The sequence below is a fragment of the Spinacia oleracea genome, chromosome 2, assembly GCF_020520425.1.
Source record: "Spinacia oleracea cultivar Varoflay chromosome 2, BTI_SOV_V1, whole genome shotgun sequence".
NCBI classification, from domain to species: Eukaryota; Viridiplantae; Streptophyta; class Magnoliopsida; order Caryophyllales; family Amaranthaceae; genus Spinacia; species Spinacia oleracea.
In genome coordinates, this window is record NC_079488.1 from 106,971,544 (window position 1) to 106,993,466 (window position 21,923).

General features: G+C 35.4%; 3 protein-coding genes across 6 annotated transcripts; 2 read left to right on the forward strand and 1 right to left on the reverse strand.

Moving 5' to 3' along the window:
* Nucleotides 1-1,419: 1,419 nt before the first annotated feature.
* On the forward strand, nt 1,420-6,203 carry LOC110786167 (nucleolin 1). 2 transcript variants are annotated; one of them, XM_021990702.2, is made up of 16 exons: nt 1,420-1,582; nt 1,693-1,735; nt 1,830-2,011; nt 2,459-2,560; nt 2,642-2,737; nt 2,822-2,938; nt 3,051-3,158; nt 3,486-3,689; nt 3,957-4,013; nt 4,128-4,213; nt 4,290-4,407; nt 4,562-4,650; nt 4,753-4,837; nt 4,916-5,007; nt 5,484-5,794; nt 5,914-6,203. In XM_021990702.2, exons 1-16 carry the CDS (start codon nt 1,559-1,561, stop codon nt 5,937-5,939), a joined length of 1,740 nt encoding a protein of 579 aa, XP_021846394.2. In that variant the 5' UTR covers nt 1,420-1,558; the 3' UTR covers nt 5,940-6,203. The 2 variants fall into 2 exon arrangements, with proteins under 2 accessions (XP_021846394.2, XP_021846399.2); XM_021990707.2 differs by having other exon boundaries at nt 2,642-2,686.
* A 2,061-nt stretch (nt 6,204-8,264) lies between these two features.
* On the forward strand, nt 8,265-14,684 carry LOC110786182 (uncharacterized). 3 transcript variants are annotated; one of them, XM_021990729.2, is made up of 12 exons: nt 8,265-8,633; nt 10,811-10,993; nt 11,070-11,192; nt 11,810-12,004; nt 12,081-12,275; nt 12,371-12,556; nt 12,630-12,761; nt 12,855-12,980; nt 13,059-13,190; nt 13,494-13,652; nt 13,948-14,013; nt 14,113-14,684. In XM_021990729.2, exons 1-11 carry the CDS (start codon nt 8,510-8,512, stop codon nt 13,965-13,967), a joined length of 1,575 nt encoding a protein of 524 aa, XP_021846421.2. In that variant the 5' UTR covers nt 8,265-8,509; the 3' UTR covers nt 13,968-14,013; nt 14,113-14,684. The 3 variants fall into 3 exon arrangements, with proteins under 3 accessions (XP_021846421.2, XP_021846413.2, XP_021846424.2); XM_021990721.2 differs by having other exon boundaries at nt 8,266-8,633; nt 12,365-12,556; XM_021990732.2 differs by having other exon boundaries at nt 8,266-8,633; nt 11,082-11,192; nt 12,365-12,556.
* A 549-nt stretch (nt 14,685-15,233) lies between these two features.
* On the reverse strand, nt 15,234-21,826 carry LOC110786205 (long chain acyl-CoA synthetase 4-like). Its single transcript, XM_021990749.2, has 19 exons — nt 21,466-21,826; nt 21,270-21,333; nt 21,080-21,169; nt 20,432-20,488; nt 20,276-20,324; nt 20,102-20,178; nt 19,921-19,960; nt 19,734-19,828; nt 19,435-19,602; nt 19,210-19,320; nt 19,042-19,129; nt 18,815-18,881; nt 18,077-18,152; nt 17,877-17,994; nt 17,338-17,583; nt 16,714-16,853; nt 16,415-16,597; nt 15,539-15,658; nt 15,234-15,460 (listed from the first exon to the last, which is right to left on the reverse strand). Exons 1-19 carry the CDS (start codon nt 21,615-21,617, stop codon nt 15,419-15,421), a joined length of 1,983 nt encoding a protein of 660 aa, XP_021846441.1. The 5' UTR covers nt 21,618-21,826; the 3' UTR covers nt 15,234-15,418.
* Between the last annotated feature and the right edge of the window lie 97 nt (nt 21,827-21,923).

A 21,923-nucleotide genomic window follows, 5' to 3' on the forward strand; every position in this document is an offset into this window, starting at 1 on the left:
GTTAATTTTGGAGTTTAATAGCTTATGATTGATAGTTGTCTTGTAATTCCCAAGAGGGAGTTACGGCGGGTAATGTCCCGACCGAATTAGGTTAATTCCGCTGCTAATTATGATTAAATAATTGAATTAGAGGTCGGGGCGTTACATAGAGATAACTTCCAAGTGAAGTAGAGCCATCGTTCAGGAAAATTGGTATGTTGAGAGTATCTATTCTTGCATGTTTTTGCATGTGGGTGGGGTAACCTGTGTCGGATTTCATATGGTTGTGAATTGGTTTAAGATGGATTATGGGTAGTTTTAGGTGCTATTTCTAGTGTTTGGAGTGGTTTTGGGGAAATAAGGATGGTTCCAGGTGGTTTTGAGGTGTTTCGGGCTGGGATGGTGGTGGGGTAAGGTGGTGTTGATGGTTACAGTTGTGGGTCGGCGAAAGTGGGGTGTTTTCGGTGGCTTGGGTCTTATAAAGGTTGTCGAGGTCCGTTACAATGGTCAAGGTTAGTAACAATGGTGGTCAAGGTAGTTGGACGAAGAAGAGTTGGGGGGGGGGGGAGTGATTCCCTGGGGGCTAGAGAATCATGGTAGGGGGAAATTGGAGAATTGTCGGATAAAAGGAATGATTAAAATGGTCTAACAAATATCATCAAAGGGAATAAGGTAGTTGATTACCTTTCTCTTTTCAGAATGCCCCAAACTAACGCCCCCTAATACGATGTAGTATGGACAATCAAGTCGACTAAAAAAATTCAATAATAGGCCATTCAAGTTCAATAACAAATAAAGCTCTCTCTACGCCAACAAAATTATCGCATTTGATTTAATGTCACAGATCTTGGTTTAACTAATTTTATTTTTATTGAGCTAGTATACCTAATTATACTTTCTATGTTCCTTAAATATTGCACCATGATTGACTTTTACTCCTATAAGGCTTCAACAAGGCTCGAACACATTATTTTGACAGGGTTTGACTCTTAATATCTCAAATTACGTGTAAGTAAAAATTTTAAAAACATAATATTTAGAAAATATATATCGATATTAATCTAACATGATCCCACACAACTAGAACTTTTCTTATGTATGATTCACAAAAATGGCCAAAGTCGTAGTATAAATACGAAGTAGGGTAAAAATTAAGATGTTGCGATATTTAAGGAAGGCTAAAAGTATTCGGTTTAAGTTAGCCACCGATTATTAAACGGAACTAAAGAATTGAAGCGCTAGAGTAGACGACTAAAAATTTCACATCAGGAGCATGACCTAAACTACGAAGTAGCAGGACGCGCACACACGCACGTGACAACTCACAGCACAACAAGCCCCCCTCCGCAAAATATCTCCCCCTCAAACCCGTAAAACCCTAATACCCGCCAACTATCCAGCGGTCCAGCCCCTCTTACCGATTCTTCTCTCTCTTATAAAACCTCTCTTCATTATTTTCTTTCATTTCATCCCTGCCGTAAAACCCTTACACACTTAGGGTTTTGCAGCTTCTTCCTTCTACTCTCCTCCTCCTTAAACCCTAATTTCGCACCTCCAGCCTCCCTCCATTTCTTCCGCCATGGGCAAGAAATCCGCCACCAAGGTTCGTCTCCTCCTCTCCTCTAAGTTTACAGTTTCATCTTCGTTTTGTTTCGTTCCGTGTGAAGAAATTATATTCACCTGTTTTTTGGTTTGTTTGTTTTGATGTTACAGGTCGCTGCGGCTCCAGTTGCAGTCATTCCATCTGGAAAGAAAGGTTTCATTTCATACTTTGATTATGCTGAAATGATATAATATTTTTCGATTTTTTGTTGATTTTTGCTAAATTTATTGATTTTTGTGGTTTTCAGGAAAGAGAGGCGCAGAAGACGCAGTTGAGAAGGCTGTGAGCGCAAAGAAGCAGAAGGTAGCAAAGAATGAGGCTGTGATAGCTCAGCAGAAGGCAGCGGAGAAGAAAAAGCCTAAGAAAGTTGAAAGTAGCAGTGACTCTGATGAAGATGCTACTGATTCAGACTCTGATGAAGAGCCTAAGGTCAGAGATTTTCCCTATTTTGATTTTAATTTATGTTTGAACTTTTATTATAGGATCGTATGATAATTAGGATTACTGTGGTTACAAATTAAGAGATATTCAATATCAAAGGTTTTTGTATGTGGTCCTCAGTGTATGATTGGATTTTTGATGATTGTTAATTTGTTATACTGTTTATTGTATTTCACTGTGTTTGAGTTGTAATTATACTTTTCATAGTAGTAATTGGATAGACTTCCTCCGGAATTGGTTTTGTTTGGGGATTGTAGCCGTTATGTATACGTGATTATGTTGTTGAGTTTTTTTGAAATGATTTTGCACCTTTTATTGTTTATTTTACAAGTTTTGAGATTGTTGTCCTGAATTAGCGTTTATGCTTAAACTGTAACGTTTTTAGCCAGTTTGGATTTGTGTGGATGACTGATGGACAATATTCATTTTGTTTAGGTTGTTGTGAAAAAGCCACAGCCTAAAGCTGCTGCTGCTGTTAAGAAAACCAAAAAGGAAAGCTCTTCTGACGAGTCTGACTCCGATGAAAGTGATTCTGATGTAAGGAGTAGTTGATTATCACTTAACATATATATTATATAGCTAAATATAAGCTGAGACTTATATTTATTAATTTTGCAGGACGAACCAGCACCAAAGAAACCCGCTGCCGCTGCTGTTAAAAAGGTTTCTAAGAAGGATTCTTCAGATAGTGATGATTCCTCATCAGAGGATGAGGTTCAAACTTGTCCATGTTTAATGATGCAACTAAGTTTTACATTTCTACTATGGAAATTGAATTTTGTGTGTGTAAAAATATAGGAGGATGTTAAACCCGCTGCCAAGCCAGTAAAGAACGGTTCAGTTCCTAAGGCGAAATCAAGTGATGAGAGCAGTGAAGATGACTCAGATGAAGAAAGTGATTCCGAGGATGAAAAGGTATACACCATCAGCTGCTATTAATAATGTAGCTTAACTTCTGAATTGGTAACAATACTCAGACGGTTTAGGTTCATTTTTTGACTTGCTATTTATTTTTATAATGGTGCAGAAAGTTCCTGCTAAAGTAGTTGCTGCTGCGAAAAAACCAGCAAAGGAATCCTCAAGTGATGAGGAAAGTGATAGTGACGAAGAGAGTGATGATGAGCCCCCTAAAAAGGTATGGTTCCTTTTCAAATATAATTTAGCTGTTGCAGGTTTTTGTTTCAAGAGAATTAGGAAGTAATTTAGAATGTTTTAAACCAAATACTTGATCAATAGAGTGAAAAAAATGGTCATGCCTTGTTGTGTTGTTGTGGTGTATCTCTTTTTTTGAAGAGAAGTAGAAAGGTATGTAAGAATAGGCTTTAGAGAATTTGTTTCAAATCTAAAGTGCACTTCAACAATTTTTTTGGTGTTACCCCATGATGTAATTTCAGTGCTATGTGGTTAGGAGTGGGATTTTGTCCGGTGTACTTCTATGTTCAGATAATCCTTTTTTTTACAGGTTGCTAGTGCCGCCAATGGTGCTAAAGTAGCCAAGAAAGAGAGTAGTAGTGAGGATGAGGACTCAGATGAAAGCTCTGACGATGATGAGACCCCCAAGGCAAAACCGGCTGCAGCATCGAAGAAGAGTGAAAGCTCTTCTGAAGAAGAGAGCGACAGTGATGAGGAAAGTGATGAGGAGAAGCCTCTGAAGACTCCAAAGAAGGTATAGATTAAGGCCTTGCTACCACCCCTTCTTTCCCAATCCTCTTTATGTCTCTATGCTTTTATGTATCAAACCTGTTTAATGGACAGAGGAAACTGTTAAATTGCTGTGTTCTTCTTTGCATAATCGTGTCTTGGGAAAATGTTTTTGTATCACACATATCTGTCATTTTTCATATGTAAAATCCGGGTTGAGAATTTGGTTTGTGTTGTCCTAGAGTGTGAATGTTGGTAGAAAACATCTATTGAATGTTCTTGTTTGTTTCAGGATACTGATGTAGAAATGGTTGATGCTGAGGATTCAAAGAAGTCTGCTTTGAAAACCGTGTGTACCTAATTCTTCAGCTGAAATTTGTTCATGTCTTTTCCTTACTTGAAACACACTGTTAATATCATCTGTCTCTTTTTAGTATGTCCTGAATGTTGATTTATTTTGCAGCCAAAAACACCTGATACTCCACAAGCTACTGGATCAAAGACACTGTTTGCTGGAAATCTTTCTTTTAACATCGATGAAGAGAATGTGTATGTACCCTCCTTTTTGTTTGAAGCTTGCATTGAATTTCTTACGTATTTTCTCACATGTTATTGTTGATTTCAGGAGGGAGTTTTTCAAGAGTGCAGGAGAGGTCACAGATATTAGATTTGCATCAGACCCTGATGGCAGATTTAAGGGTTTTGGCCATATTGAGTTCGAATCAGTTGAAGCTGCCCAGAAGGTGATTCTTTTAATCAAGTGATTTCATTCTATTTGTCTTCCACTGGTTATTTCTTGTGTCATTATTACAGTTTTGAATTGATATAAGATTTTGTGGGTTTAAAATACTTATTATTCGTTTGAGGAATGTATGATACATTTATTTCATTGTACAGGCTCTAGCATTGAACGGTCATGAATTAATGGGACGTGAAGTGAGGCTTGACCAAGCTCGCGAGAGAGGAGCATACACTCCCAACACCAGGTAACTGGTCATGTTATTTTGTTCTCCATACATGTCCTTATCTTTTTCCTAGATACTTGATATGATTTATTTAATTGACTGTCGTATCTTTGTTTATATCAGAGATGGTAATTCATCTCAAAGGGGTGGAGGCCAGAATTTGACAATCTTTGTCAAGGGATTTGATACTTCCGCTGATGAGGATGAGGTAAACATTTTTACTTTGTTTCCATTGTCATTATTGCCATGCAACTGTGTGTTGATTGTTTGTTCTGTTGACGTTCAGATGAGGAATGGCTTGAAAGAGCTCTTTGGCACTTGTGGAGAGATCACAAGATGTTCTATTCCCCAAGATCGTGAAAATAACTGTCTTAGAGGGTATACACTTCCTTCTCATATTTCTCCTTGTTCAACTAGTATCATCTTGTGTTTCTTTGGTGATAATAGTTTGTGTTGTTTGGATTTCTTTATGGAACTTGAATTTATGCAAAATAGGCGTTGTCCTACTGTCTTGCATAAGCAGTTTCTTTGATTGGTAGTTTGATCCTACTGTCTTGCATAAGCAGTTTCTTTGATTGGTAGTTTGATTTATCATCATTTTTCCTTGTGATATAGTTGAAGATTTCTTAGTTTCTTGCTTCATTTCTGAAGTTTCCTTTGTCATTGTGAATGGTTACTTAAAATTCTATATTATTCTACTCTGCAAGTTGTACTAGAATGTGATTACATTTTGCCTCGAGATTGAGTAAAAAAATGGCCAGTCTTCTGTTAAATGTGATGCTGCCTTGTTTATATATTCTGTGTACATGCATGTCAAATATATCTCTTGCTTACCGAGTTCTTGTGCAATGCAGTGTGGCTTACATTGATTTTGCGGATAACGATGCTTTCACCAAAGCTTTTGACCTAAACGGATCTGAACTCGGAGGTGCTTACCTAAACGTTCAAGAGGGTAAGCCAAGAGAACCCCGAGAAGGAGGATTCGGCAGTGGTGACAGAAGCTTCGGAGGAGGAAGAAGGGGACGTGGAGGAGACAGAGGAGGAGGTCGCAGTTTCGGACGTGGTGACAGAGGTGGCCGCGGTTTTGGTGGACGTGGAGGAGACAGAGGAGGAAGAAGAGGAGGACGTGGTCCACCCAAGTTCAGTGTTACCGGATCTGCCTCAGGTAACTTGTTTCTGCCTGGCCTAGTTTTTCCTGGTACTTGGTATTTGCAATTTCTTCACCGGCATTATAAAACTATGTTTTATAGTATCCTGATTAAATTTCTATTCTGATTAATGCAGGGAAGAAGACTACCTTCGATGATTAGGTTAAGCAAATGGAGAACATCAGTTTCTCGGCCGGATGTATTGAGCTGTTCTTAAATCTTCTGCACTATTCGAGTATAACAAAATTACTGTGGGACAGTTAGTTATGTTGCTTTAGTTTTTGCCCAAGTAAAGTGTGTACTTAGGCCGAATTTTTGATCAGATATGTAGTTTAATGTGTTTTTTATTTTTTCGCTTATGTACTTTTTCTTAAAACTGATTAAAGTGGAATTTCCTAGTATAATGCATGATTATGATTTGAATGACCTGTTTCTCCCCTCGGGAATCCTTATATTTCTATTTGAGTAGCTATTGATTTTGTGTTCTTCTCCAAAACTCTCCTCAACAAGTAACAAAGAAGGGAATGATTGTTAGGCATAGTGCTCAATGTGCCTCGGTTAATGCCGATCATTGTGGGACTAAGGACTTAAGAGCAATACCAATGGTTATATTTAGGGACTTGTTTGAAATTTTCAAAACTTTTAAGCGAGTAGCTAAATTATTTTGTTAAATTAGCTAGGCAAAGCAAATTAGCTCTACCAAGCTAATTAGCTTGGAAATAAACAATGTTTTTTTCCCCTAATTATTAGGAATGTAAATGTAAGAGTAGAATAATTTTTTTTTTAAAAGAAGTTAAACAAAAATCAAGCTACTTGCTAACCATTGGAGTATGTTGTGGCTAGGGCCCCTTGTGGCTAGAAAATGTTGTTGGAGCCGCTTGTGGCTAGAAAATGTTGTTGTATTCCATTGGAGCCGCTTGTGGCTATAAAATGTGTTGCTAAAAATTGATGTGGCATACCAAGCTACAATGATATTAGCTAACCATTAAAGATGCTCTAATGAGTAGTTGATTAGGACAAGTGAATCAAAACACGAAAAAAAGGAGCTTAGGATGAAAATTAAGCTTGTAGATGATGAAGAATTAACTTGGGACTATGACGTTATTAATTCGAGTCTTACTATTTGCTTGTATTTTGAAAGTGAAGACCCCTTACCTTCCTCCCTTACGCAGTTGAGTTGACTAACGCAGTTGGATTAACTGACCAATTTGAGTTGCTGGTTCATAACTTTTTAAAAGCACAACTGTCCAACAATATTAATGAATGTGATAATTTGTATCTGTAAATGAGTTGGTTCAATATTTCAATGTCAATGAAATTAAGTTAAAATTGTGATAACTTGTACTCCATATCATGCTTCAATATTTGTGGCAATTATTTAGTTGTGGTTGAGAAATTCAGGATGAATGACGACAATTTTTATAAGTCCAATTTCAAATAAAAATAGATCTGTTCTCACTCACTACTACTCATCATTTTGGATGACTTAATTTGCCAATTTGGTGGTGATTATATCCTTGTTGAATAATGAAGGTATTGAAAGGTGATAAATTCCACTAGATCAACTTGAGCCTATAATAGAGGAGAGTCTGACCACATATAAAATGACATGGTTTCATGATGAAACCGATTACACAAATTCTTATTTACAATGGGTGTACAATAAATATTGTACACCGGAGTAAAAGTTAACTCAAAATGCTTAAAAGTTAAGCATATATATGTAAAAGTTATCTATTTTTCAGTAATAAATTTTTTCATTTTAGTAAAACTTATTTCTTCAAACTAACTAATAATATATAAAATTAATCATTTAACCTTTTAAAATATTTATCTATCAAATTTTTTTTTACTAATATAAAAGTTAATCAAAATTAGGTTAAAGTTACAAAAAAAAGAGTTAAAGTTATCTTGGTGTACGATAAATTTATTGTACACCTTATGCGCACAAGACCTTTTGAACCAATTATTATCAAGGATTGAAGCAATATGAATATCATGTCCCTAGTTGTTTTCTTTTCCCTCTCTCATCAATATTATAACTTCAACATACCCGAGTACGGAGTATATATTTTATTGTGCGGATAAAAGTTAAATTTGCGTTTGGCTTGGCACGATTCGTAGATCAAGTACTTCCTCCGTTTTTTATTTGCACCGTTTGCAATTTTATACTGTTCACATATCCTTTTTATCAATTTTTATTTATTTATATCAATGAATCATACAATATCAAATAAATCTAACAAGATCTTTAACAATTAACTCTAATTATATATATTGTATTATCTTTAACAGTCATGTAAAATCTTGTTAGATTTATTCGATATATTTTCAAATTATCAACTTTTTATAATTAGAGTTAATTGTTAAAGATTTACATCGGCAAGCGTGAAATGATACAAGTAAAAAAAACGGAGATATATCTTTCGTATTAAAATATTATATTTGACGATCGAGTATAAAAGAAAGACATTAGCCCATTACGCATTTACGCGGTGTTGAGTGGTTAGAGTTAGTTCGTTCATACTTGGTTCAACCAAGAAACAACATTTTTCACTCGTGATTGCCTCAACAAATTTTGTCCACATATATATATTTGAATTTTTTTTTTTTCTCCTCATCACCACCTTGTAGAGTTGTAGGTGTATTTTTCTTTTTTCATTTTTTGAGAGAAATTGAAGATGTATTCCATATTTGGTTAATCAATTAACACAAAATTAGCAGCAATAATAATGACTTTTGGAAAAGATGCTCCTCCATTGCCAATGTACGAGCGTAAGGTCCTCAGACATGTGCCTACTATGGTTCGAAGACGATACGATCGAGATCTCGACAACAAGCTTGATGATACTATAGGTACAAACGCACTTAATTATTACTCCGTATTTGATTTATTTTCTGTTTTATTTTTATGGGACGACGGGATTTTCTCCAGTAACTGGATTGTCAAATTAATTTTAACTCATAAAGTATACAGTAATAATACAATATCGCATGAAATAGAGTTATGTTATATCTGAGCTCGTTATTTTCAACAATTTCCCTCTTTTCAAGTTCTCAATCTGAAACTAAACACTCTTGTACATAATGTAGTAATGTACCTCCGTTTCTGGAAAAAAATGGGGCAAAAAAAAGAGGACGAGGAAAGGGAGATGTATCAATGGAAGTCAACGGGTGAGTGAGGGAGATAGTGAATGGATTAAGAGTATTTTGTTGATATTTAATTTGAATTTAGGTGTAGTAATTAAATGAGGTGGTGAAGGAGAAGTAATGTGGGGGTTAATTAATTTTTTGTTTTGTTTGAGCATAGTCCACACAGTAAGATAAATAGTCTGACTACTGGCATATAATAGATGATTTTTTTTTTTGGTGTACCATCCGGTTCACCCTTAGGGCTAATCCGGATTCGGGGCGAGTTCTGAGTGGATAGGTTCCATTCCCCTCCCAATTGTTGTTGCGGGGGATCGAACACAGGTCCTCCCTACCAAGTTCAGCCTCAATCACCACTGAACCAACAGTCAATTGGTGCATATAATAGATGATGATTCTGCAAGGAGTGATAATGATGGGAGAGTTAAGTGCACATGTTGAAAGATACAGAAAGTATATTTTTCCATTTTTATACAACAATCAAATAATGCTAGGGGTAGACGTGTATTCCCGAGTCTTCTATTCCCCAATTTCAGCACATTTAAGTGTATCTTGCACTAAAGATGGTTGTAGGTGGGTCGGGCTTTTAGCCGAGCCCATAAGCTGTGGATATGGCCCACACCAAGCCCACATGTAACCGGCCACCAGAAATTTAAAAAATACAGCCCGTGACCACGTTCCTCTCCGTGTGTGTTACTTGTCCGATTGGTTGATATTGTTACGTGGTTAACTAATTTGTATTTTCTAATTAAAATTACATTAACATCGACCGATATAAAACAATTGGTATATAATTGTGGGACAAAAGATTTTAAGTCGTAGATGATACAGAGTAGGAGTTTTATCTTATCATCATCTTGAGTTATGGTTTCACTATTATTGTTCTTGAACTCATATTGTATTATTCGGTAACTTTTGTGTAATACCGCCTTACCAGAAAGACCACTTTGATTGTTTAACTAATCGGTTACATATATTAACTAATTAGTTTTAGTTCTTAACTTACTAGTTTTATTGTTTAACTTATTGGTTTCAGTGCTTAACTAATTAGTTTCAGTGCTTAACTAATTGATCTATATGATTCCAAAGTAGTCTTTGTGTAAGACTGTTTTACATAAAAGTTTGTATTCTTTTCAATACGTCTCGTCATTTAAAGTGGTTTTTTTTGTTGGTTTCATATGATTCAGTGATTCACTCACGATTCCCACACTAAGATACTTTAGGGTAAGAGGATGAAGTCATATGAATGGGGAGAGGAAAGGCTTGTGGAGGGATAGAAGAAGATGAAAAGATGCAAAAACCCATCCTCAATTAAAAAATAATGAGGCTTTATAAGAATTGAAGCCTAATTTTCAAAAGTTTTTACCTCAAAAGGAATTTCATGCCATTCTCAACTCCGGGTAAAACAAAAAAACAAAATGTGTTGCAGTATCAAGTTTCTTAAAAAAAAATCTTGTAAAATGTTATTAAATAAGTGTTGATGTATGTATAATTTCACAATATCAATTTTATAATGCTTACTACTCAATGAATTGATGGGTGTACAAAGGTTGATTGTGTTAACCGTTGCTCCCTCCGTATTTATTTAATAGATACACTTGGCCGGACACGCGTATTAAGAAAAAGAATTAAATGAAATAAAGTAATAAAACAAGTGGGGTTGAGTAATAAGAAAAACAAGTGGGGACTATGTCATTTTAGGGAGTGGGGGGGTGGGGATGGGATGTAGATATATTATTTAATTAGATGGTGGGGTTGATAATTTATTAAAAATGGCAAGTGTATCTCTTAAATAAATACGGCCGAAAAAGTCAAGTGTATCCCTTAAATAAATACAGAGGGAGTATGTAGTAGCTAGATGATAAACTAGTTGAAATATGCAGGCTTGCCATCAAAAGGCGGCGAAAGCCAAAATGATGATGAAGTTGTTCCAGATGCCAATCCTGCTAGTGTTATTGATGTGGATGATTTTGTTGATGACGAAGACGATGATGATTTACATTCACATTTTGAAGATGAACAAGATACACAAATATTATGTGTTAAACATTTTGGATCAAGTGCGAGTAAGTGTAACAAACTATATTACTGAAATTCAATTGTTTGAATGACCGAGCTCAAAGTTTTCTCCTAAATTTGTAGTTATGTATTCAGAAGATAACAAAAGTGAAAGTGGAGGTGCTGAAGAGGCGAATTTAGCAAGCATTATGAATGTTAATGTCGAAGATAAAATTGAGGACGATGCACAATTCGAAAATGATGAAGGTACGCAAATAAATAAATTCAATTTGTAATAATTTCATATACCTCTAAAGTGTAGACTAAGGGGAGGTTTATTTCAACTTATTTGAACTTATTTTGACTTGTTTCAGCAAAAATAAGTTCACATAAGTCCAGTTCAATAAAAATAAGTTCACATAAGTCTAATTCAGCAAAAATAAGTCTTTCCAGATAATTTACATGCACAATTAACTAATTCAACAAAAACAAGTTTTTTTTTTTCCAGATAATTAACATACATAGATAAGTTATTTTCAGACAATTTACATACACAGATACGTTATTTTCAGCAGAAATAAATTCAGATAAGTTCGGTTCAGATAAGATCAGATAAGTTAATTTCAGTTGAACCAAACAGAGCCTAACTTCAATATATATGTAGCCGATGTAGGTATATGTTTAGAAGATTGTGGAGTTGAAGGTGATGAAGTTGTGGATGCAAATACCCTAGTAAATTATGTGGATGGTAGCATACAAGAGGAAGTAAAGGATAATGATCATGGAAACTCGAAAATAAACAAGATATTGAATTGAATAAATGAGTTGCTCTGCCCAGATGTCTGGACAAATAAATTGACTAAATTGAAAATGTACATTTGTAGATATGCAAGTTGAAGACGACAAAAGTGAATATGATGGAACTAAAGACGCAAATGTTACTACCAATTATGTGGAGGATAGTGATCAAGATGAAGTTGAGGACAAAGATCATGAAAATTCTGACAACAGTTGTTTGAAGGATAGTGATCAAGATGAAGTCAAGGACAACGATCATAAATTTGTTGACAATAAACAAGGTATGTAATTATGTAGATGTATTGTAAAAGTGCTGAAACAAAAGAATTAACTAAATTGAAATATGTATATTTGTAGATGTGCAAGTTGAAGACAACAAAAGTGAAAATGATGGAACTAAAGACGCAAATATTGCTAACAATTATGTGGAGGATAGTGATCAAGATGAAGTCGAGGACAAGGATCATGAAAAATTTGACAACAATTATGTGGAGGATAGTGATCAAGACAAAGTCGAGGACAAAGATCATGAAAATTTTGACAACAAACAAGGTATGTACGTAGTTATGTAGATGTGTTGTAAAAGTGTCTAAACAAAAGAATTAACTAAATTGAAATATGTATATTTGTAAATGTGCAAGTTGAAGACAACAAAAGTGAAGATGATGGAATTAAAAGCGCAAATGTTGCTAACAATTATGTGGAAGTGGAAGATAGTGATCAAGACAAAGTCAATGACAAGGATCATGAAAAATTTGACAAAAAATATGTGGAGGATAGTGATCAAGATGAAGTCCAGGACAAAGATCATGAAAATTTTGACAATAAACAAGGTATGTATTTATGCAGATGTGTTTAAAAGTGCCTAAACAAAAGAGTTAACTAAATTAAAATACGTATTTGTAGATGTGCAAGTTGAAGACAACAAAAATGTAGATGATGGAACTAAATGTGCAAATGTGGCTAACAATTATGTGAAGGATAGTGTCAAAGCCGAAGTAGAGGACAATGATCATGATAACTCTAACGATAAACAAGGTATGCAAGCTAGAAGTGTGTTATGAAGATGCATACTGAAAAAATTTGACTAAAAATTGAAATGTGTGTGTATATATATATATATATATATAGATATACAAGTGGAAGATAGCAAAAGTGAAGGTGATGAAACTAAAGATGTAGATGTTGCTAGTAATTATATGGACGCCATGGACGAAATCGAGGACAAGAATCGTGGAAATTCTGATGACAAGAAAGGTAAGAAAACATGTTGTATACGAAGATACATATATAAGTAAACAACGAAAGTTTAAATCGAAATGTGTATATATACAGATATTCAAGGGAAAGACAACAAAATAGAAGGCGATGGAACTAAAAATACAAATATTGTTAGGCATCGTATGGATATTTGTGCCAAAGATGATGACTTGAATATTGAACCTGAAAACTTTGACAATAAACAAGGTACGTGCACATATGTATTATTGTATAGTCAAGACTAAGAGTGTTATATATTATCGTTCATGACTATACTATTTTGAGATGTACAAAATTTATCTTCTCGATCTTACCTATGACTAAAATCCTCCCTCCTTTTCCACTTTCAATTTCATTACTTCACATTTAGAAACATTTAAAAATTCTTCCTACTAGATTTTTTTTTATAAAATTTGGACGGAGGAAGTAATAACGTAGCTATTTTGCTTGTCTTTTGTTTCATTGAGTTTTAATATGAAACATATTGATAAACAATTGAAGCATATGCAGGTTTTAGCCCTAAAGCATTCAAGAAAACTCTGGAACGAAAAGATTACGATTTATGTTGTCCGAATTGCAAGAATTATATCACCCATACAATGATTTTTCGAAGAAGGGAAGAATGCCAACAAGAGAAAACAACATGCTATTCCTTTCTAATTGATCTATGTAAGATTTTAAGCTAACCATCTTGAGTCGAATATTGTTGCCATACATATTGAATGGGGAAATTAGAATCTTTGTTCACCAAGGTCATGTCCAACTAGGTCATTCATCATAATTGTGCACTAAATTACTTTTCTCATATACTCGTACTTCTCTTTTAAGTTGATTGATTAATGTCAAATGATATTCTATTAATTAGGATAACTACGTTATCTTCAACTAGTTAAGTTTGCTTTGATATTTCTCCTTGGCCGAAGTTTGATTTTTTTTACTAACAACAATCTTGATGAACTTACAGTAAGTTGCATTCGAGGGTAGTTCACTACTTCACTACTTCACTGGACATATAGTTGCTCACACTAAGGTATGTTCGTTTCCTATTAACTGGCTCTAAATTAAGGGCATTCTAATTAATTGTTTTCACTGGTTTCTTTATATTCTTAATTTTGTTGCATAAATCAAGGCATTGGTGGAACGAATTCGAGAAGATGATCGTGATATTCGAGCAAGCTAGCTCTACCATGAATCTGGTGGCGATTCCAGAGGAATTCTATGTCAAAAGTGGCTTGTGTTCAAAATGGCGTTACTACGTAAGTGACTGTATTGGTACTGATTAATTTGGTATTGGTACTTAACTGGTGAATTAATGTTCTATTGTTATACCAAGACGCTACTAATTAGTACCAATAAGAGTTACTTGTACATACTCTGTATTGGTACTTGAAGAAATTGTATTTGGTTGACTTGTGTCCAATTTGGTCACAAGCCACTTGATTTTAGAAACCCCAATGATTGCAGTGTAGCTAATTGTAGCTTTCTTTGTTGCAACAGAAAATTTCCCTCCCTAGTTTTGTACGATTTCTTACATACATTCGGGTGCATTAAACTCTTTTGAAATAAGTTTAGGGACCTTAGAGGCTTTGCTAATCTCTATTTACTAATCAACTAGATAGGTGTTTGTACTTTATTTTTTTTGATTGTTCCTTTTTAACTGTACACACACTTAATAAATTAGTCTACGTAACATTTTTAAAATTTGATATCATGAAACTATGTATCGTGACGAATTTAACAATACACACAACATTGGAAATGATCTAAGTATCTAACTATCACGTGAAAGTTGAAACCAAACCCACTTGAAATCATTAAACTATTTGTGTATGCTCAATAAGTCGATTTGAGGCTTTCTCTAGATTTAGCTTGCCTGTTGACTCCATCAGTTTGAGGCCGTATAATAATTATGAAAACTAGTATTTTGGCTCGGACGATGCCCGAACTATATAAATAACAATCAATTATTATATTCCATAATGAAATTGTGTTTGAATTTTTTTCACAAAATAATTTTTCTGTAGTATATTAATATTAATTTTCAAAAATAACATGTAAAAGGTCATAGCTCAATTGGAAAATGATATATATGAGTAGTGTAGATCATGCCAACTAGATTTTTAAACCGACAATTTATCAAATGCAAAAAGCTTCATTATATAAGACCTAAGTCTTGGGGCTTATTTGCCACATATCCCTATAAAATTGTTAGTTCATTAGAAGCAGTAATATTAGTAGTAGTAGAATCGGTAAGTCAAGCACAAAGAATTTACTGAAGTCTGTTCTGTAACTCTGTAAGTAAATCAAATATTTCAAGAATATCCATAGCAATCTACAATCTGTATCAATGAGGGTAGTTTAAAACTATAGTAGATGTCCCATTTGCAGCATTGAATGATGCTTTGATATGATAGTCATTTCTCATTTCTCATTTCTCATTTCTGATTCCGTTCTTGGTATAAGCTGTCAACAATATCCTGTAAGAATTGTACGTTTCATTAGATCCCAATTTCACAATACATCTGAAGAAACACAGGGTATCAAGATGTACCAACCTTATAATAGTTGAGCAATTGAGGCCTCTTCTTCTTAAAAGTTGGAGTCATGAGATCACGTTCCATGTCAAATGGCACAGGGTCAAGATATGCTGCCTTTATTAACTCAAAACCTCTCAACTGTAGAGAAGAAAACGAGTTGGATAATGTTGTTAATTACAGGAGGATGAAATACAAACAGAAGGGAGCATTTCAACTCGAGACCTAGGCCCCGTTTGTGTAAAACGTTTACATGGAAAACGATTTCCCTTTTTTTTTTTTTCTTTTTTTTTTTTTTTTTTTCTCTTTTTTCCGTTGTTCGGTTTGACAAGAGATTCATTATCATTATCCCATTGCCTCAAAGAGGCTCCCGCAAGAAGCGGGGTAAGGGAGGGTCGGACGTACGCAACCTTACCCCTGCAATTGCAGAGATGTTGTTTGGTTTGACAAGAGATGAAAAATAATTTTCTATAACTCCCTCAAAGGTGGAAAAATATTTTCCATTTGAAAGGAAGGAAAACTACTTTTCCATTTTTTCTACTTACCCATATGAAAGGAAGGAAAAATATCTTCACCCATTTTCCTTTTTCTATTACTCCGTACTTTTCTTGTAAGGGACCAAACAAAGGAAAACTAGTTTGGAATTGTGTTTTTCCTTGAAAACCGTTTTCCATAGAAAATCATTCTTCACTGAAAACGTTTTACATCAAACCAAACGGAGCCCTCGTATAACTTGGATCTTTAGCCTTTGAGAAACACTATTGTAAGCCCTCACTTGTAGAATAGCTCATACTTGGTTACGCGATAGTGTTTTGCAAAAGCTGACAAAACTACTGCAGCAACTAAAAGCTACTAAAACATCTAATTGGGAGTAGTTAAAGATGTTCAGAGGGATACCTTATTCTCTTTGCCAATCTTGTTGAGTTTCTCAATAATGTAGGCTTTTGCTCTAGGATGCTGGCATATTGAACTAAAATCACCTAAAATACCGTGTTCTTCAGCCCAGCATTCAAGAGCCTGCTTGTTGGGGTTAACTACAGCAACGAGGAAAGATTGGAAGCTATTTCCATAAACCCATATCTGAAACATACAGACAGATGAGTTCAGAACAGAACAAAGCCAAACTATATGATTCATAAACAAATGATGCTACAGAATTGCTTATTCTTGTGCAAACTATATGAGATCAGACATACTGCATCAATTTCGGAAGCAAGACTGTAAGTATTCTCCAAGTTTTCAACTGAAACATATTCTCCCTGTGAAAGTTTGAAGATGTTTTTCTTGCGATCAATGATCTTCATGCATCCATTAGATTGCCACTCTCCAATATCCCCTGTATAGATGTTTGTTATTTAGGATATTAAAAAAATGTTGTAGTAAATGGTAAGAAGTAGAGCTGATCAAATTGGCAGGCCCGGGTTTGGGCAAAACAACCAAACCAATAATTTGGCCTGCTCCGATTAGTTTTATTCACCCTGGGACAAAATACGTTGGTATTTTAGGGCCATTTACCCATAAGGATGGCCTGGCCCGTGCACGAAAAATCACGGGCTGGCACAAGCATAAAGTCGTGGGCCGTGGACTGCATTTTTTTTGGAATAAGCACGCTAAATTTAGTAAAATTAGACTTAGACACGTTGGACTGTGAGCCTGGGCCCTATCTCGAACTTCTTGGCCCGGCCCGATAAAGAATGGGCTTTTAGGGGCCGGACACAACCCAAAGATAGAGCCGGTCCAGGCCCACATCCATCTTTAATTACCCATGACTCCAGCTCTAGCCTCTAAGAACTAGGAAGAAAAAACATGACCAGACTAACCTGTGTGGAACCAGCCATCAACCATGACTTCTTCAGTGAGGTCTTCTCGTTTATAGTAACCTGTAAAGAGAGTATTTCCTCGAATGCAAACCTCTCCACTCGGAATGCTGGAAAGAGCATCATATCCCATTTCTGGAACTGATTCTAAGCAGACATCAACATTTGGTACAGGAGGTCCCACAGTTCCAATCATTGCCATATCATGAGGTTGTGCAATGAATGAAGCTGCACAGCTTTCTGTAAGACCTGTCATAACAGGGAAACCAGGCATCTTAGCAATTGTTATATTAAGATGACATCTATTTGTTATATCTTTAGCCCCTATACTTTATATTTACGTAATGTTTTTTTAAAATTCGTTATAATCATTAATTTACTTTTTCATTCCAAGATAAACATGAGCACATAGGTAAAATTCCAGAATGCAGACTGTGCCTCCTTCTGAAGTTTCTGTAGTTCTTTTTAAGATTCTATACCTGGAGAAGGGTTGAGTATAGTATTGATTATTCATACAAAGCAATGACTAGAAAACAACATACCATATCCTTGAAGCACATGAGCACATGTGACCACGCGTAGGAAAGTTTCAACACTAGGAGCAAGAGGTGCTCCTCCTGAAAGGATTAAACGAAGTTTCCCTCCTAGACCCTCCTTGATCTGAGGCCACAACAATAACAACCCGATATAAGACTGAAGAGTTCAAAGTTATAATCTATTTCAAGAGAAGAAGCAATATTACCTTGCTAAAAACAATCTTATCAAAAAGGGGGGATGCCTCTTCATGTTTATACCCTTTGTTCAAGTTGCTCAATTTGCTGCATTATCCGAAACATTGGTAAATTACCTTTCAATAATTTAAGAGCAAAAAAAAAAAGAAAATCGAAGCAGTTTCCATTAACAAACAACCAACAAATAGTTCATGGAAAAGAAGAAGAGTAAGACTGTAAGAGGAAACACTGATCATAAGTATCAGAAAGGTCGTCCCCGAACAAAATGTGGCTTATTATTGAGGAACGAAAGGAATACAGTATGCAAAAGTAATGTTTTTCTGGTTGTCAGAGATGGCATAGTGCAACTACTAACTCAGGGTAGCTGTTCTGGTATTTGTATTTAGGCTCCGTTTGGTAGGGTGTAAAACGTTTTCATGGAATACGATTTTCTTCTTTTCAATTATTTTACGTTGTTTGTTTTGACATGGGATGAAAAACAATTTTCCATAACTCCCTCGAAGATGGAAAAACCTTTTTATTTGAAAGGAAGGGAAACCACTTTTCCACCTTTTCTCTTTTCCTCCTTACCTCCCTTCCCTTCTTCCCCTCAATCTTCACCATCTTCTTTTAAGGAACCAAACAAAGGAAAACTAGTTTGGAATTGTGTTTTCCATGAAAACTCATTTTGCACTGAAAACCTTTACACCAAACCAAACGGAGCCTTAGATAAATAACATTTTCATGCATGAAGTAGAACAGTAACTTACTAGGAGTAGGCAGCGTTGAACAGTGTACGCTTCAGAACCCCAGAAGACGAGATCTTCTCCATCAAACCTGATGTCATACGAAAATACAGTAGACGGGTCACCAGGATAGAAAACAGTGAGTGCAACAACATAAAGCATCATAATAGCTTCTTCAGAGGATACTCTCATCATATATATTACTAATTTTCGGTTGGCTAATTCACATTAAAAGATTTATAATGGCTTACCTGAATAAATTCTTTCTAGCACACGCGGAACAGAACAAAGAAGTGTTGGTTTCAAATCTTTGATGTCTTCAGCCAACAGTTTGACATCCTGCGTATGCAGTTAACTGAGATATTAAGTAAAAGAAAGCTTCCATTTGTTGTAAAATTACCTCTAAAGTTTTCACTTACCCCGCGCCAATATCCTATTGAAGCACCAATTGAGATGAACAATTCCTCAACAACTCGGTCAAAAATATGTGCCAGGGGAAGATATGAGAGGTATACATCATCTTGACTAAGCTGTTGAATTTTCCAAAGAGAAGAAAAAGAATAAGTAAATGTCACAAACTATGAAAACAAATACAAGTATGAAGTATACAATATTATGTGCAGGACATGAGACTCTAAACTTACCTCTTCATTTATGCTCTTCAAAGAGAAATTTATGCCAGATACAACAGTGACAACAGTTTCATTGGAAATCAATACTCCCTTGGGCTCGCTTGTTGTACCACTTGTATACATTATTGTGCAAATGTCTGTTTTCTTTTTTTCAGGAAGATCAAACTGCTGGTTGTTTCCCTGTTTGTTCATTTTCATGCAGAGCATTGTCAGAAATGTTACTTAGTACAAGTTAAAGGAAAACACCACCAAATAGAACTATATTTTCTTCAAAACATATTTCTGTAACTAAGAAATTCAGAGGCACAAACCAGTTGAAGAAAGTCATCCCAAGAGTAGATTGCCAAGCCTAATCTTTCGGCATCTTCTTTATGGTTGGTTTGAACCTTACCAAAGCTCACAAGTGCTGCGGTTGTAAAAAGAATATCTTAGTCAAAAATGATATTTCTTTCATTCAAGGATTTACCAGTAAAATAGGGAGACAAAAGCTCAACTTACTTTTCAGGTACTTTGTTGTATTAGGCAATGTCTTGAGAACCTATCAAAAGGGGCTAAAGTTATAACGAATTTTGCCCGACTGCCACTAAAACCATTATGATGGCAAGGATAATACTAACAGAAAAGTAAAACATGTGTGAAAAATACAATCTGTTTCAGCAAGCACCTAGCCAAAACTTACCTCTGAAATCTTCTTTTCTTCGACAAAAGCAATAGACACCTCTGCATGACATAAGATGTATTCTACTGCACCAGCACCTATTAACGAACAAAATGCTAACACTTAGAAACTCTCCATTTTTTTTCCCGAGGTTAAAAAAACTGGAGACGGAGAAAGAAGGTATTGACTTCATACCTAGGGAGTCATAGAGAGGGACACAATACAATCCATGAGCGTTACAGGCCTACAAACGTTAATAGTACTAGACATCAGCACCATCTCCAGGAAAAAAAATGTAAAAAGAGTTGGCATATGCAACTGAAACTGCAACCAGAATTATCAGATCTTTACCTGCATGCTGATCATCCACTTTGGGCAATTAGTACTGTAGATGCCACATCGCTCTCCCTGCAGAATTGAAGTAAAATGGCAAAAAAATAGGAAAAGAAGCCAAACTAATTATCAACCATACATATACAGAAACAGAAAAATGAAATCTTAAATTGGGGGATAGGGAAAGTGGACAAAAGTGACTCGCTTAAGGTGCGAGATTGTAGTCTCTGTTCTAAATGCTTATGATTTTACCACTGATCAAGGAGTTAGTTTGTTCTATGATCACCATATACAGAATGTCATTTGGGGCTCTGAAACTAACTTGACCTGTGACCACTTTTACCAATAAGAGGAATGCTATGTAGAGCATACACTATGCCAAAAACACACAAGTGTTTGCTAACAGTCTATGTTGAGGTTGTGTTTGGTTGAATGGAAAACTAATTTTCTGATTTCTCCCTGTTTGGTTTATTGAAGGGGTGAAAATGATTTTCTTGGTCATCGTCTCCCTGTTTGGTTTAATATTCGTTAAGGAAGGAAATCCGCATTGTCCTCCCCATCATCTCCCTTTACTAATTAATATTTTTTTTTCTAGTAAGAGCAGATATTTATCCTAAAACAAGATACTCATGTTTTATCATGTCAAGAATTCAAGAAATAACTCACTTTATTGATTCCACAGCTACGGATAGATGCTCCAACTTTCATGACAGTGTCATACACCTCCTTGTATGTTAACCAAAAATAGTCGCCTGTCTGTGAGTGATCCATTTTAGCATACAAAAAGCAAACATGTTAACATGTAGTAAGAGTATGTATGGCATACAAGAAAAGATAAAGGGACAATCTGCCTTACTTTTCCACTCCCAGTTTCTCGACATCCAAGCATTCGGTTCTCTGGGAATTTCTCAACTGACATACTGCATTTATGAAATGCAAATGAGCTAACATATCAAATAACATAATCCTGTAACTAATTTAGAAAAGTGAAGCACAAATCTTATATAGGAGTACTATAAATTGAAAGAAAATACTCCTAGATATTGTCATACCGGAATATATCCCAGCAGGTTTCCATTCCTGGTAAAAGAGGTGGGAAACCATCTTTAGCATTTACACTCCTGTAAACTGGTCCAACCGATGGCCTCCCATCCTTGGCTTCTTTGCCCTTCTCTACCTCCACCACATACTTCTTCTCTGCCATTCTTCTTGCTGATCTTTTCTTTTTTGGTTGTTGAAGCTAACTTCAGTTTCAATTTCAATAATTTCTCTTCCCTCCATACAGGAGAATGCACTTATAGAATATGGACACCACAAGAAAGTTCCTTGGTGAGACTTTCAAGAATTTGGAAGCTTTTGGTGGCCAGAATCAACCAAGTTTTTGTTTGGATACAAACTTGGTGACAAAGCAACCATACCATTGACTTAATTTCACTCTTTCATTTAAACAATACAAAGTATTCCGTATAATTTGTGTTACATACACATCAATTTTGTTAAGGTAAGATAA

Coding starts and splice junctions, on each gene's coding strand:
- LOC110786182 (XM_021990721.2), top strand. CDS start 8,510: ATGACTTTTGGAAAAGATGCTCCTCCATTGCCAATGTACGAGCGTAAG. Junction 8,634..10,810: donor CAAGCTTGATGATACTATAG/GTACAAACGCAC, acceptor TGAAATATGCAG/GCTTGCCATCAAAAGGCGGC. Junction 13,191..13,493: donor AAACTTTGACAATAAACAAG/GTACGTGCACAT, acceptor AAGCATATGCAG/GTTTTAGCCCTAAAGCATTC.
- LOC110786167 (XM_021990702.2), top strand. CDS start 1,559: ATGGGCAAGAAATCCGCCACCAAG. Junction 1,583..1,692: donor GCAAGAAATCCGCCACCAAG/GTTCGTCTCCTC, acceptor TTGATGTTACAG/GTCGCTGCGGCTCCAGTTGC. Junction 2,561..2,641: donor CCGATGAAAGTGATTCTGAT/GTAAGGAGTAGT, acceptor TTAATTTTGCAG/GACGAACCAGCACCAAAGAA.
- LOC110786205 (XM_021990749.2), bottom strand. CDS start 21,617: ATGGCAGAGAAGAAGTATGTGGTGGAGGTAGAGAAGGGCAAAGAAGCC. Junction 21,334..21,465: donor ACCTGCTGGGATATATTCCG/GTATGACAATAT, acceptor TCATAAATGCAG/TATGTCAGTTGAGAAATTCC. Junction 17,584..17,876: donor TCATGTGCTTCAAGGATATG/GTATGTTGTTTT, acceptor CTGTTATGACAG/GTCTTACAGAAAGCTGTGCA.